At 36.8% G+C, this 17,039-nt stretch overlaps 1 protein-coding gene across 26 annotated transcripts in view; it reads left to right on the forward strand.

Annotated features, from left to right (window-relative positions):
* Positions 1-17,039, forward strand: part of MLLT10 (MLLT10 histone lysine methyltransferase DOT1L cofactor) — a 242,836-nt gene that overhangs the window by 215,755 nt on the left and 10,042 nt on the right. For all 26 annotated transcript variants that reach the window (XM_045463953.1, XM_045463957.1, XM_045463956.1 and 23 more), the window contains 6 exons: positions 9,264-9,381; positions 10,734-10,806; positions 13,585-13,739; positions 15,681-15,869; positions 16,298-16,386; positions 16,523-16,884. In XM_045463953.1, the coding sequence (XP_045319909.1) occupies positions 9,264-9,381; positions 10,734-10,806; positions 13,585-13,739; positions 15,681-15,869; positions 16,298-16,386; positions 16,523-16,884 (986 nt within the window). The remainder of the gene's footprint in view (positions 1-9,263; positions 9,382-10,733; positions 10,807-13,584; positions 13,740-15,680; positions 15,870-16,297; positions 16,387-16,522; positions 16,885-17,039) is intronic.

The following is a 17,039-nucleotide window of genomic DNA, read 5'->3' on the forward strand; positions in this document are numbered from 1 at the left end:
TTTCTTTCTTTATAAAAGTCTGTTTTAATTACTCTCTGGTTAATTCCAGGCTGAATTAAGCAAAAATCTCATTTCTTCTCATTCATTATGTTTGTGGTTTTGGGGGTTGGCATTAGGGAGGTAGATGGGGGAAGTGGTGGTGAAGAGAAATTTATAGCTAGAGGGAAAATTCCACTTAACATATGACTCAACTGAAGAACAAAGAAATCATAGTTGCAAGTAATCCAGGATTCAGTCCAATTAAAATCCTTACTGTTTATCCTCTTTCCATGTTCAGTAAGATGGGTCTCTTATAAATATGATCATCTAGTTAGACTCAAATGCTGCATGCTGAGACAACTGCATCTATGATTCTGTCCGGCAGTAAATGCTTTCTGCCTTCAAGCTGAAGCTTATTTAGCCTGGCTTATCTGTGCTGCTGTAGCAACCATCAGTCTCCAGGCAACTGAGGCACATTGACCTCTCAGTTGAACTGAGTGCAGAACTACTTCAATTTAGCTGCCTGAGACCATAGTATTGGTATTGAGTGTGCAAAATGTGAATTTTCTAGGCAATGTGTGAGGGAAAGGGTACAAAAATATTTAGAATAAAGGGAACGTTTAGCTAGGACTCTGACAAATTGGGATGTACTTGGTGATTGAATCCTCTCTTCAAATTGACAAGTTTATTTCTGGTTAACTTTTATATGGGCCCTGTTTGTTTTCAAATTGCACAATTCATTGTGTTTAGGTAATCAAATTGTAGTCTGTTATTTAGGGTTTCTTTACAGGTAGCTGATTAGCAATGCTGTAAGTGGGTTAATTAAAATTACCGATATTTAAAACGTGATTATGGAAGTCTTGTTACAATTGTAACATCACACTAGCAAGCAGGTATTTTAGAAAATATAAACAGATAATGGAAATGTTAAATTTGAATAATGCCCTGCTCCCCCCTGCCCTGCCCCCCCCCCCCCATCCCCCCTGCCAAATTTAATGAAGGTAGTAGTTTTTAGTGACTGGCCTGGTGCCAGCAGGATAAAAATCCAGGGGTCATTCTTGATCTTTCTGGCCTCGGTTTTTTAAGTAAGATAGACAGGCCTCTTGTTTGGCTTATTTGCTGTCTTAAGAATTGTTCCTTGGAAAGTGGTCAGGGAGGTAAGATCAGGAAGAGCTTAATAGAAATTAAAAACTGAGAATAGAATTGTGCCTTAATGGGGGAAAAAGGAGAGACTTGTAAAATTGTAGGGGAAAACGTGATGCTTAGCAGCCCTAATTTGAAAACACCTTTTAAAAATGTTTGATCAGCTAGTTTTATATTCTTCAGTGTTAAATCCTTTTGTTTTATTTATTTGTTTTTAGAGTAATTATTCTTTCAGATAACAATATAGTTAATAGTTTGTAACATTATTAGAAGATGGAACTACTGTTCATATGATTTATTTTAAATGATGTGCTCTGCCCTTGTTGTATCATGAGTAGAGGTATAAATTAGTTTCTGTAGGTGTGTCATTAATTTTTCATTTTGCCTTTCAAATTCCACTCTGTCTCCTAGTTCTACATTCATTCTGTTTGTCTTTTGGGAAAATTCAAGTGCTTTTGTTTGAAGGATGATTCCTTTAACAAACAAATTTTAAGACTGAATGTAATGAAAAGTAGTTGTATTTTCTGCATTCTGGGTTTTGCTTTTGGGCACACACTTCATAAATATAATCCTGGTTTCTTGATAACTCTGTATTTACTATCATAAACAATAAATTTAAATAATTTTAGATGAAGGAACTTTCAAGCTTTATTAATGTGATACTTAGTAAATGCAGGTGTTTAAGTATTTTTAAGGTACAGTTAATTTAAGGACTAATATTTCGCACATTTCTGTGAGACTTTTATTTCAGGCAGCTTTGAATACTTTGTTTTCCAATATGATAACTTTGTGGTGTGTGTGTGTGTGTGTGTGTGTGTGTGTGTGTGTGTGTGTGAGTTGTCTTAGATGTAGTCCTCAATTTCCTTTCAGATGATGTCTGTCTAATATGACATTTCCATTCTGTTTGAAAAAATGGCTCAGTTTCCCAGGCAGATAGACGTGACTTCAGAAGATCTCTGACTTGATTGGTCAGAATGAAAGTTTCACCTTTTATATTTTAAATAGTTTCATAATGACTTGTAATTTCAAGGACATTAACATTCTGAGCAAAATAAGTTTTTATAAGTGCTTTGTGATGTCACTTGCCATTGGGCGATGTACAGGTTCAGTAACCGTGCAGCGTTGGTTGTCTGGGAAGTGGGGGAACTAAGTTTGAAAGCCAGGCAGTCTGCTGTCCCTCCCATAAAAATGAATTTCCCAGCGATGTGCCTCTGTGTCAAGAGGTATCTCTTTGAAAAACATTGTTAGGAATGTTACTGTGTCCATTTGTGTGCCATAATGCCAAACAGCAGAAATTTGAGTCAGAAATCCATGGTTCCAGGAGCTTTCCTACTCACGAGTATAACTATGGGCGGGGCTTTTTAAATTTGTGGGTGTCAGTTTTTCTCATGTGTAAAATAAAATACTTTAAATACCTGTCCTACCGGCTATAGGGACAGGTACATTATGAAGTTCAAATGAGAATACTTTCTAGACCATAAAGTACTTTGGAATTAAAGGTTATTACACTGATGTTACAATTTTTATAGGACTTAATTTTGGCTGTTACAGAAACAGCCTGTTTACCAGTGAGATAAATTGTACAGAAGCACTTCCCTTACTAAAAATAGTATTAAAAATTTTTGTTAAGATTTATAATTCCATGTTAACATAGGTATATGAATTTTAGTCATTTTAGGTTCAGCTGTTGACTGAGGTTTTTCCAGTTCTTAAATTATTTCAATAGCTGCTTTAGTCCTTGGGGACTAAATTTTTTCCCCTAAAGTTGGGTGATGTATTGATTAGGTATTAACCAATTAGGAAACCTGCTTAGAGTTGGTTGGTTATTCTACCATCCTGTTGTCCAATCATGAGTGTTCAGTGATGGTTTAACTATAATTTAATCCCTCCCACTACTTTATAGAAACTCAATTGTGAGGCATTTCAGTATTAGCCTAAACAATGGTTTTGAATACGTTAAGCTCCTAACAATTAGGGAGCAGTTTGAGGCATTGAATAATGTGGAATGATGCAATTGAACCTGACAGCTTTAACAGTCAGCCTACTCATGGGACCTGAAAGTTGTTCACACTTGGTTTCATCTCTCATCACACGCTGAGTATTAAAGCCTTACTGGTGGGAGCTGACACAGAAATGGGGTCTGTTATCAGAATATGTTTCATAGTGCAAAGTTTGAATTGAGTTGGAGAATATCTGAAACTTTCCGTTGTTCTCTAATTTTTCCTGGAAACTTTTCTGGTCAAATTGTGTTTGCAAATTGAAAAGATGTATAAATTATCATTAAAATATTTGAATTTTATTATATTTGCAGTATTGCTATACTATTAAAAATTTTTTTTTAATGTTTATTATTTTTGAGAGAGAGAGAGAGAGAGAGAGCAAGCAGGGAAGGGGCAGAGAGAGAGGGAGACACAGAATCGGAAACAGGCTCCAGGCTCTGAGCTGTCAGCACAGAGCCCGATGTGGGTCTCAGACTCACAGACCACGAGATCATGACCTGAGCTGTAGTCAGCTGCCCAACCGACTGAGCCACCCAGGCACCCCTGCACTATTGCTATATTATTACCAAAGAATACATAGATTACAATATCATTGCATGAGACATTTATACCATCTAGTTTTTCTTAAGGAAATATGTTTTAATCTTTGAAGTCTAGCCATATTAGTATCAAAATATAATTGATATATTCTCTAATGAAGTTAATGGAAAAATGGAAGCCGTAATAGCTTATGAAAATAATTTTTAAAATAACAAGTTAAAGTTTGCTTACCATGTGCCACGGATTCTTTATAAGCCCTGTATACTAACTCAGTTAATTCTCACAGTATTCTTATGAGGGTGGGTACTCTTATTATCTCCGTGCTTCCAAATGGAAATTGAGGACAGAGAGGTTCTAGTACCTTGCCCTCGGTAAGAAAGCTTGATTTATGGCAGATATAGTGATAAAAGTATTCTCTTCTAAGGATGTATATATGAGATAGAAATTTTTAAAAGTAATATTCAATTTAGTGAATCTGACAAGATTTTGAGAGAATATATTTTATATCATATGTCAGGGTTGGAATGCTTGAAGAAGCTCTACTGTGTTTTGAGCTTGTTTGAATCATGTGATTTTAATGTTTATTGACAGGTTAATCGTGCATTTAAAAAAGCTTACTATAACCCTTTCCTGTATGATCAAAGTATAAAGTTTCATATCCACCTCTAGGTATTGCTATGATACTTTCCAAAAGTGAAGTTTTTATAGGTTCTGTTCTCTCAAACCGGATTTTTGTTGTATATTCTGTATTATTCTGCTTTTACCAACATTTGGGAGGAAAAAAGCCCTAAGAAAACAGCATCCATTTTTGTCTGATATTCAAATAATTGAGTAGGCTTAGTCCGACTTTTTTCCTTCATAATCTGACTCTTTTAGAAGGAGCCAAGTGCCTAGGAATTGGGTAGCGTTGGCTTTGCAGCTAGAGTTCTTTTAAAATTTCTCCGTGGTCATAAGCAGACATTTGAAATACAGGAGGTGAACTATTAACAGCAGGGGAAATTTCAAGCTGAAATGTCATTTTAATCTTGTTAATATTTTAATATGGTCCGTGAGTCTACTTATGAAACAATAAATTTCTTTGATTTGCTTTGAGTTGGAATACTGCCTTGGTAGAGACCTGTGTGTCTTTCTAGGTGTTTTAGTGTAACTTACTCTAAATTTGCTTAGGGTTCTTTGACTCAGGCACCTAAACATACTCTTTTTTTTTTTTTTTCAAAGTAGCTTGAATTTACCTCAATAATTATTCAATTTATTCTTCCTCTACTTGCCTTTGGGTCTGTCTGGTAAAATACCTCTCTTACTGAGGCTTTATTACTAGAGTATTAGAATAAGTGTTCTATAACATCTTGGGTGGAAGTGGTTCCTTTCAATTAATCTTGGGGAGGGAACAAAAACTCTGAGGTATCATATATTGGAAATGAAAGCAGAAGTTTATTACGGCAAGGCACCTGGCTGGCTCAGTGGGTTAAGCCTTAGACTCTTGGTTTCAACTCAGGTCAATCTCATGGTTCGTCAGATCAAGCCCCATGTCGAGTTGGGGAACACAGAGTCGGCATGGGATTCTCTATCTCTCTCCCTCTCTGCCCCTCCTTCCCATTCCCTCCCCCCTCTCAAAATAAACGAACTTAAAAAAAAAGTTTATTATGGCAATATGAACTTAAAATATTTACTAAATATTTTTATCTTGATCTAATCTAACCTATTTTGATTAACACTGTGTTGATTAGATGATATGATTTCAGCGAGACACTATTAACTAGTTTGTCTTATCATTTTTTTGTTTTGTTTTAACTTCTAATTTTGTTTTTGTTTTAAGTTTACCTATTTTGAGAGAGAGAGAGCGCGCGCGTGAGGGGCAGAGAGAGGGAGAGAGAGAATCCCAAGCAGTCTCAGTGCTGTCAGTTCAGAGATCATGACCTGAGCTGAGATCAAGAGTAGGTCACTTAACTGACTGAGCCATCCAAGCATGCCTTAACTTCTTACTTCGAAATAATTATAGACGTACAGTATATAGAAAAGTTGCAAAAGTAGTAGAGTTCACATATATCTTAGATTTCCTTCCTTCGGCCTCCCCAGAGTTAATAACTATTCTTACAGTGCCAGTAGATTCAAGGAGGATCTCTGTCCCTCGTAGCCCTTCCGCTTACTTGGGCAAGATAAAATTGGAATGTCCTAAGGTGGGTAGTTCTCTCCAAAAAGAATTGCCTGTCTTTTATACCAGGTCTCCTGAAGCAGACTTCTGGTGTGTGAATCATTAGCTTTTGATGCTCTTTTAAAAATTCCCATCTGACATACGCTGTGGGAGAAGTATGTGTATGTTGTTTTCTTTATTCCAGATTTCTTTTACAATGAAAGCTTTCAAGTGCTCTTTATGTTTCTTTACCAGTGTTTCTTTAGGTTCACATGAACTTCCTTCTGTCCTCCAGAATCTTAGTGCTTTCACTTGTTTTAACGACAACAGAAAATTTTGAGTCTACAAAATGTCCAACATTATATGTATGCTCTCCTAAGTAAGTTGCCCCTGCCCACCTCACTTACCCTTCTTATTGCTACTAACTTGTAGAATCTTCTCACTGAACTGATGAGGGTTTCTTGGCCCAGAGGTGGCAACAAGCTTATCATGGGTTCCCAACATTAACCATTCTAAACATCATTTCAGAAGTATTTGGCTAAGCAGTGTCAGACATTTGTGGATTCATAACTCTTGTTACCGCTTAAGATGACGTTAATGACTTGAGTTTTAATGTAGAGTGGTTTAGATGTTTTAATACACCATAAAATGCTACCTGATAATATTAATAATTTTTAATCTCATTCCAAAGTTTCTGGTTTCAATAAATGCAATAATTCTTTAAAAACAAACTACCAGGTAATTTTTACTCATTCAGGGAATTTGGGAAATTGATCATTTAGGAGATGAAAAATGTATTCCCATTTTAGGTTTTTATTTTATTAACTTTACTTTTGTCTGCCACCTTTATAAAATACCTACTTTTGGGGCGCCTGGGTGGCGCAGTCGGTTAAGCGTCCGACTTCAGCCAGGTCACGATCTCGCGGTCCGGGAGTTCGAGCCCCGCGTCAGGCTCTGGGCTGATGGCTCAGAGCCTGGAGCCTGTTTCCGATTCTGTGTCTCCCTCTCTCTCTGTCCCTCCCCCGTTCATGCTCTGTCTCTGTGTCCCAAAAATAAATAAACGTTGAAAAAAAAAAAATTTAATAAAAAAAAAATACCTACTTTCTTCTTTTGGAATTATGCTAAAGATGATTTATCTTCTTCTTGATGATAGTCATTATGCAAATCAGTTATTATGCAGTACTGCTCTGCATTTTGATCCTGTAGTATGGTGGGCCTAATGTGTGATAGAGACACTAAGATAATTTGAAGACTGCATCAAAAAATTTGAAAGCTAATAAGGATAAATATAAAGCCCCTGCAGGAAGAATTCTTCCTGAAAAAGGGTATTTCTGATTGGAGTAGGATCTTTTGATTCTTATCAAGAGACTAAGGCAGCTCATAAAACTGATAACCCAACTGGTGTAACGTTAGTTAAGTTTCAACCTTTACGACGACTGCACGAAACAGGAGAGCCAGAAGGCTGAGATGCAGGTTTAAGGCATCTAGACGTCCATGTTCTTTGAGCGCCACCTCACTCCTCTTTTTCTCTTTCTTCTCCTCCTGTCAGCTGTTGATTCCTGCTGCCAGCAGATGTCTCAAGAAATGACTTTTCTTCCTCTTTCTAGTGAATTTTCCACTTTCTAATCTTTTATATGCTTAGTTGATCTTTTTAGAATTGTGTCTAGAGTAAGAGCAAATCGGCTCTGCAAAGGATATTTTTAAGTGTAAGGTACCTGAGATGTTAACACATGGGACTAGTAACATCTGTACTTTTCTGTTTGTCTGTTTGGTGGTTTTTCTTACCCTAAGTTATTTTATGAGTAACCAAGAGGTAAAAAAACAAAAAAACACCTAGCTATATTTCCATTTATGAATTGTATATTTTAGTATGTTACACTACTAAATACCTGGTAAGCATCTAGTATGATCTTGAAGTTAAAATTATGACTTACCTTTTCCTGAGGGCTAATTGATTGTTAAGCAAGACTTTATGGTATATATTTATTGGCTTTGTATACACATCTTTAATAAGAAGAAAAATGAAACCCAGAAATTGACCAATTAAACTTAGACATTGAAGAATGAACTAGGAAATATACCCTTTGAAACAGTGGAAAGCAAGGACAGGATTCTCACAGACTACTTCTGTGATTGTAAAGTCCAGTTTTCATGCCCAGTAAGTTGGCCAGAAGCCATATATAATGTCAGGGTCTGAATCTTCCCAGAAACCCAGTTTATTTTCTGTAATATTTTGCTTTTTATAACTACTGTGTCGACATCTCTTGGTCTCCTGTGTGTAGTTAGTTGTACGTGTGGTAGAACATCCCACATCTTTTGTCCTACGATTACTTAGCCTCTTTATGTTCAAATTGCTTCAAGCCTTTGAAATTCTTTTCCAGAATTCTGTTATGAAATAACTATACAATAATTTCATTTTATAAAAGGTTAAGTTTGATCTCATTCATGAAAAAGAATAAGAAGTCTGCTTTAAATCTATGGTTATGTTAAATCTGAAAAGTATTGAGGCTAGGAATAGCCTTCTTAGAGTAACAGTATTTTGTGTACAGGAGATTTGCTCCCAGAATGCCACATTTTAAGGTTATAATATTCTTAGAAAGTGGGAGAAAGTATTCACATCAAAGAAGGCATTTTTATTACATTGGATTACGCAAGACTTTGGCCAGCCTCCGTAGCGTCATCTGTTTAAGGGTTCATTTTCCCTTGTTTGGCACAAGGCCCAGTAGAGGCCCTCAGAATTGTGGTTAGCAACATGAATGAATTACAAACTTTGGACCAGCTCTTCAGTTAGTGGAGCTGGCTTCCTGCCAAAAAGACAGTGCCTTATATGGGGTCAGGGCAAAGCTGTGATTCGTTGAGCTCTGCATTGTATAGAAAACATACTTGTGATGCCTGTTTGCTTTCTTTTAAAATAAAAACAAAACAAAACAGAAAAAGCAGCAGGCTTCCAAGTCTATCAAAATAGGAAGTAACAGAATAGTGTGCAGGTTTTACTAATGACAGAGTTAAGCAATGGAAATATAGCTCTGTGTAGTTAAAATACTAAAAGTAGAAATTGGCCCTTTTGACCTCCTTAGCCAGCCTGTGATGTAAGGGACTGAAGCATTTGTTAGACATCTGTTGTCTACCTGCCTTTATTTTGTAAATGGTTTAATAAGATTAAATAATTAGTCATATGTTCACATGGTTACCATGCCACTGGGTTTTGTTAGTGACTAGATACTTTGAAATTAAAGTTAGCGTAGTTAACTTTGACTGTGCCAGTCTTTGTTTTTTTTTATTTGGAATTATTTCAAAAAAGTTGAAATGTTGGAATGGTAAAACAAGAAAGAGTAAAATTTGCTCTTTAGAAAGTCAGGAATGTTTGCTTATATTCTTAGGTTAGAGAAAACAGTTGCTAGGTCTATTAGGAAAAGCGTGAAGATATTTCCTAATATCATTCATTTATTTTTGTAATTCTTTTCATTTAGGCAAATACCCTATCTGGATCTTCTCTTAGTCAGGCACCATCTCATATGTATGGCAATAGATTAAATCCAAATTCATCAATGGCAGCTCTTATAGTTCAGTCTGAAAACAGTCAAACAGGTAAGTTTTCAAGAATTTTTCAGCTCTCCCCCAGCGTAAATCCCGCCCCACCCCCCCATCCCTGCCTTTGGCTCATTTTCTTTGAAAAGTCTAAAGGTGTGGTTAATACAGGATTGTGCCCACCCCCCACCCCCAACCAAAAGAGTCACAGTTGGAAGTAAATAGTGTGCGGTGCTGCAAAATAGTGATGTGCTTTTTTTACTGTCTGAAATGTAAATGTTTAAGCAGAGCCATCAGCAGGCAGGAATGCAACAATGTCTCCTGTGACTTTTGTGATTGATGTGTTCAGTTCTCAGTTCTGTGCAATGAAAGTAACATAACACTGGGCTTTTCTGTGAATAGCCTAAACCTTTATTTGCATAATTCATGAAATTGCATTACACAAACTTGGTTAAAAAAAAAATCCTGTTAGAGAATTTCTACAGTGTTTAGTAATCCTGTGAATTTTTACCAGTTGACATTTTGTAGCATTTGCCTCTTGTACTGTTTTAATGAGCCACTGGATTTGCTTTGTTTCATTCCATCCTTAAGGATTTGTTGACATGTCCAAGTAGTCATGCCTGTTTGGGGGAAGGGAATGGGTTTAGCAGTTCACCAAGAATGGATCAGTCATGTCTTTACCCTTTCAGGTCAGAGGTTACCTGACTCAGAATAAGGGGAGGACAACCTTGAAAGAGGCCAGATAGGGTGATTTTATAAGGAACTGACTGTAGGGGAGACACAGGTTACTTGTCAAGCAGAGATATTTGGTGTTACCTAAGAATTATTTTGAAGAAATTAATTTTTTCCTTTTAAGTCCGGCATGCTATCTTCCTACTTGTTTTTTTCCATTTAAATATTTAGTGTTATATTTAGCTTTATTCTTGGTGTGAGGATCCGTGTAATATGTGTAATTTTAGTTATGGTGTGTGGCTTTATGTCGTACACTATGTATTTTATGACTTGTCTTGGGATGCAAAGTGTTAAAAAATACAAAGCATAAGGATTTGCTGTGATAAGCATACAGATTAGCTGTCCACAGCTGTGATTCATTACTTTAACCGTAGAAATTAAAAGTGGCTGAGGGGAGGGTACTGCAAATGCAAACCACGCTTCTGTGCTGTAAAATTGAAAGGAATGAAAGAACGGAACATAATCCATGGCCTTCTACACCCACAAAAACGTGTAGGGACAACGCCTTACATGCCACAGTTCAGCAATTCTGAACTAGCAACATACTAGATCTACTTTCAGAGTAACTGCAAAGTAGTGGTAAAGGTTTTATGTACGTTTTAGGGAAAATCAGGGCAAGAGCTTAAAACCTCTTATCTAGTGAGAGTCACTTTATCAGCTATGAAATATTTACACTGCAGATCAAGATCTCGGAGACAATGGCCGCAGCCTTGCTGGCAGAGGAAGCTCACCCCGAGGAAGTCTCTCACCGCGGTAAGCGCTGTTTACTCTGCAGAGGCGAGGCAAAGGAGACGTTTGGAGATTTGGAAACTACTTTATCTCCTATCAGAGCACACATTTGTGAGGCTGTAAAAGCATTCTGTAGATAAGAAGCATGTCTGGACAGTCAAGAAAAATGATTCTCAATTAATTTGAATATTAATTTAAACACATGGTTAGACTTTAAGCTTTTAGAAGGACCTACCTTTTCTTAGATTTCCAGTCAATTTGAACTCTCTTGTTTTTATCATTTGTACATTTAGCGACTGGTACTGTTAAATACGTTAATTTGGCTAATCCTTTTTGGTTATGAAATAGTCTTTAAAACCTCTTGAAGCTACTGATTCCAGGCTTTCAACTTAGGGTTCCAGTTTTAGCTCTGTTGTAGGCAATGCACTTGAACCCTTTCATCTCTGGTTCCTAGTTCTTGGGGCTCATTTCTGAATTCCCTCTACTTCTCGGGGCTCCTGGGTAGCTCAGTCGGAAGAGCATGGGACTCTAGATCTTGGGGTCGTAAGTTCGAGCCCTACATTCGGTGTAGAGATTCCTAAAAAAAATAAACTAAATAAAATAAAGTAAAATCCCTCTAGTTCCTAAAATTGTTTGAATCAAAGTATAATAAATGTTTTACATCGTTCTGTAAAATTGTCTTAGATATTATCTGAACAAACTTAGGTGCCTTAAATATCTCTGATAGGAGATAAAGAAGTTAGCAGGACACTCTTAGCAAAGTTCTACTGAAATGGTTGAATTTTTCGGAGCACAGTCTAAGGGCTCACATCTTCTGTTCTCAGTGGGGAGAATGGCAGAAGGGAATATTGTGCCAGCTTATGGAAAACAGTCGAACTTTAGGCCCTAGCTCTCTTTTTATTAATTATATACGACTTTTAACTTCTATACCTTCTTCTAGTTTGTTTGCTCTCTCTCTGCTGTCTAATTTTGTAAACTGTGCCTCAAGCATGGTTAGACTGGGTGAGAATGGAGAACAGAAGGAGGGAAAAGCCCATTCTGGAGTCTTTATTTTTTTTTTTCAACTATGCAAACTTAAAAATTCTATTAAAAATTAAATTTTTCATGCGATGATACTGTTAGTATCTGTTGTTGTATTGCTGATATATTGGTAATGTCTGTTAAGGAACATCTTTATCAGTAGATTAGTTCAGTAACGTCGAATTTTGCTATTTTCTAGTGGTACCACTAGGTGTGTCTTTTCCTATAAAATTCTTGGATGACCTAAAAGTAGTAGTATTTTTCATAATTGAGCACTATAGGAAGTAGTTTCTTTTGAAACTAGGAATCAGAAGCACACAATGATAACATCAACCGACTAATTTGTAATTTTATGCTGTGATTACTTCTGTACTATTCTGTTATTCTTCTTTTCAAAGTAGAAAACTAGGCGGACTTTTGCTCGTGTGTTTAGTGGAGGAAGCATGTCCATGTTCCCCTCTTAAAATATCCTAGAAACTACCCAGAAATTCTGCGAGATCCCTTAGTGCTATTTTGCTTAGCACAATAGTTATCAGGTTTTCATTAGCTAAATGGAATTTCCAACAATAAATCATACTAAATTATTTTTAGCATATATTTCCAACTTTATATTATCCTTTAAAAATCAGCCTGACATGTAATAGCCTAAAGTATCCTGGCATAATGTATTATTTGAAGAGGGATGGTCAACTATATGTAGCATGTGATGTTTATGTGTAGAATAAAAAACCTCATTTGTCTAACTTGTTATTCAAAGAGATTTTTATAGAGAAGCATACTGAGGCAGTGTCAGAACACCGGTGGTTGTTAGAGACCTGAGTTGTGGCCCCAGCTCTGCCATTTACCAGCCGTGTGTCTTTGGACAAGTCACTAAAGCCCCATCTTGTTTCCTCCTGTAGAAATGGAACCAATAAGCCACGCTTTTGACTTCTCTCTCTCTCTCTCTCTCTCTCTCTCTCTCTCTCTGGGTTGGTCTGACGATCATATGAGATAATTACATGGAAACACTTTGGAAACTCCAAAGCCCTTTACTAATATATTATGTTAGTGTACAGGCTGGAGACCAGAAATGGGCATGCTTACCAATTTAAGACAAAAAGTGGACGAGAGAACATTATATATTTATCTTAATATAAGTAATATTTGCTTTGAAAGAGTTATTACCATTTGAAGTACAGGTCTAAGACGTTTTAGAAAAATGTATATAAAGGGCTCAAATAAAAATTTACTTTGGTCTTGCTAATGCTCCTTAATCCTGAAAATACTAGAAAATAAGTATTTTTTACTTTAAAACAAAGGGTTCCTTCCAAATCATTAAAAATTTCTTTTTACTGATATTTGAGATTCTGTTGATTGTGTATTAAAATGCTTTCTACATTATTATAATTGTACAGTGTTCCTCTGGTGTTTTGCATATTAAAGCAGAATTGTGGAACTCTTCTTTTCTGGCTAATTATTTTAAAGTTTTCTAATACTATCTTTCCCCCCTTTGTCTAAGGCTGTATCAAGTTCTTTTACAGCTTATTTCAGAGATTATTGGTGTTGTGTTTATGTGTTCTAGTGGTTTTTAATTACTGAGTCTAGCCAGCTATTCCTGTGATTTTTATAATTTGGGGAGGAAGAATGGTAATTACTCAATTTTAGGGTGGATAATGGTTTTATCATTCTTCCAGCATAGGCAGCCTAGAGTTAGAAAACTTGTACAGGAAACGGGCCAGCATAAGGTAAGAAGCGTAAATGCACTCTCTTTCTGTTTAACCTGAGAGTTAATATTTCCAACAGATCTCCTGTAAGCAGCTTACAGATTCGCTATGATCAACCAGTCAACAGCAGTTTGGAAAATCTGCCTCCAGTAGCAGCCAGCATAGAACAGCTTTTGGAGAGGCAGTGGAGTGAAGGACAGCAGTTTTTATTAGAACAGGGTACTCCTAGTGACAGTAAGTATTCTTTTCATGTCTTTACAGAAAGATAGATGGACAGACAGACAGATGGATGGATGTAACAGACACACTTCATCAGGAGTAGCAGTGAAATTATGAAATATGTTTTCTGTAATATGGTGAGAAAGTATAGAGTGGTGGTTTAATAGGGATTCTACAGTTTTACTACTGGACTTCACTTTACCTGTTCTTAACAATATGATCTTGGGCAAATTTCTTGATGTCAGTATGCTTTAATCTCCCATTTGTAGAATGGGAATAATAATGTACCTATATCATAGTGTTGTTTTGAGGATTAAATGGCATAAAAAATGTGAAGAACATTGCCTAGCTCATAGTAAGCACTTATCTGTTGAGTGGTTATTATTACTCTTTTGAATTAGTTTAACGTTGGTACTTTGTTCTTACCAGTTTTCACATCTTACTAAAACACGTGAGTTACATCTTCTCTTCACTTGTTGGAAGAAAACTTGCTTACCTCTAGAGAATTCATTTTTAAAAATGCATATCGTCAAGTATGGCAAGCTGTCTTCCTAATTTTACAATTTAGATGAGCAAGAATAACGATTACTAAATTACATACAATTTTCATTCATTAAATATCATTCACTTATTAAATTGTATCATATATCTATATCTATATCTATACCTATATATATATCTTTATATACATATTTAGTATTTCCAGTGTTAAGTATTATGGAGGGCCATGGGTGAAAAAAGCCAAAAAAGCAAAGTTCCTGTAAGTGGTAGGTAGCTGGAGAAGCTGGGATAGTGTTAAGGATATATATTTTGGGGGGAAAAAAATAGATGGTTTTTTTATCATTTGGGGATAGAAACTTTTGCTAGTTTATTATATTAAAACAAAACATTTTGCTTCTTGTTAGTAGACAAGTGCCATAAATTGTGGGGTTTTTTTTTTTTTTTTTTTTGTGAATGGTGCCTTGACAAAAAATGCTAATTGTGAGGAAATTCATGCCGGGATAATCCTTTAAACATGATAGCTGGAGGACAGGTTTAGCTTAGTCTTATTGCATCTCATTTGGGTACACTAAGGGCTTCTTTGTGGGATTTTGAAGAGGAGGGATAAAAGTTAAATCCTTGGGAAATGACCACAGACGGCTGAACCAGTACAGTTGTGTCTTCGGAAGGCCCTGAGGGCATGTTAAACAAATACAACTTTTAATACGTACATAGAACTTTTAAAGCGTCCATCACCCTGGCATAACTACTCTGTGTTGTCATTTGAGACGTCCGAGTTGTGGAAGGAATCGAAACTGTATTTGAGGTGACGAGGCCGGATGGAAACGGCCTCGTTTACAGACAGCACACGCCTTCCTGTGGGAGTTGGGATGTGGGCTGCGGTGCGCGCACACTGCTCCCTGCTGGGCAACGTGTGCAGCAGCAGGCCGGGCGGCTCGCCCTCGCTGAGCGGAACCGAGCAGCGCGCGCGCACTTGCGCTCTTGATTGCGGGGAGGGATATTGGAGGGATTCTTTCCCATCTGAACTACGATTTGAATGAAAGATCGGGGCAGGCACTTCGACTTTGTGATTAGGTTTTTATTTTGGCGAGAATAAAACGTAAACTTTCTATCAGTTTTGTTTGAGAAATGGAAATTACCTGAACCAGGTGGGCGGATTTTTTTGATAGGTGGCAACAAAGTTTCCAGAAGGTATTATCCAGGCCCACTATCCCTTTATGCTTACATACACACACATACATTATGCTGTATTTATTTATTTCCCAATTTATATCTACATATAAATTTAGAAATAAAAGGAAATTTAGAAATAAAACCTAGTAATATAAAAGTGCTTTACAGAATTTCCGCTTTCCTATTTTAACTTATTTCTAAAGTTATTGACACTTAGGTCTGTAAAATACTTGGTCGTGTGTGGGAACTTGTCCTTATTAAAGCCATCCGAATGTTTGCTAGTTTTAGGAATGCTGAAGTCATTACATCAACTTCAAGTTGAAAATCGAAGATTAGAAGAACAGATTAAAAACTTGACAGCCAAAAAAGAACGTCTTCAGTTACTGAATGCACAGCTCTCAGTGCCTTTTCCAACAATAACGACAAATCCTAGCCCATCTCATCAAATGCATGCATTTTCAGCACAGAATGGTAAGTGTGAAATGTTTATTTTGTATCTAAGGGAAAGTAGGATAGACTCTCAATGTCTTTTTCATAATAAGTGAATAATAACTGGTTACCAGTTACATGAAGATGGTTAAGAGAAGGAATGATAGCTTATTCTCAGAGAACGTGAAGAATCTGTTAAGTGATCGACTTGAATTTGCTCTGACTTCTTTAGTACATAATTTAACGATAATAGTTATTTAAATGTGTAGTGATCTCTATTGATTTAAAGCCATAGTCTTCAACAGAGGTATAGATTTTCCCATTTAAACTGGTATTAGAAATAGCAAGACTTAATATTTAAGTGTTTTTAATGTGGGCTTCAGGATAAGCTTTTTAGATAAGCCTTTAATCTTACACATGATGTAATTTAACAGGGTAAATAGGTTTCTTTTTGTCTTTTATTATTCTAGCTCCTACTACTGATTCCTTGAACAGCAGTAAGAGCCCTCATCTGGGAAACAGCTTTTTACCTGATAATTCTCTTCCTGTGTTAAATCAGGTAATTTGGGTGTGGTTAGTTTCATTTCTGTGTTTTTCTGATGAACAATAGTAGATCCCATTAAATGGCTTCAAATGATTTTACACAGTTCTGCCGTGTTCTTCTACACTTAAGTTTCTGTTCCTTCTTGCATTAGGACTTGACCTCCAGTGGACAGAGCACCAGCAGCTCTTCTGCTCTTTCTACCCCACCTCCCGCTGGGCAGAGTCCAGCGCAGCCGGGCTCAGGCGTTAGCGGAGTTCAGCAGGTCAATGGTGTGACAGTGGGGGCACTGGCTGGTGGAATGCAGACTGTAACATCCACCATTCCTGCAGTGCCTGGAGTGGGTGGAATAATTGGAGCTTTGCCAGGTAACCAACTGGCAATTAATGGCATTGTAGGAGCTTTAAATGGGGTTATTCAGACCCCTGTCACAATATCACAGAACCCTACCCCCCTCACCCACACCACTGTACCACCTAATGCAACACATCCAATGCCAGCCACACTGACTAACAGGTAAGAAACTCACTTAATTATACTTTGGGTTTTTCCGTGCCACACAGTACTAGTGCTGTCCATGCGTTAGATTGGGAGTTTTAATGTGCTTCTTGTAGATGCAGTCAAAGAAATTAAAACCCATCGCAAACTTCTAGGCCAACTGTGTTATTGCG

This window comes from Leopardus geoffroyi, chromosome B4 (assembly GCF_018350155.1).
Source record: "Leopardus geoffroyi isolate Oge1 chromosome B4, O.geoffroyi_Oge1_pat1.0, whole genome shotgun sequence".
Lineage (NCBI taxonomy): Eukaryota > Metazoa > Chordata > Mammalia > Carnivora > Felidae > Leopardus > Leopardus geoffroyi.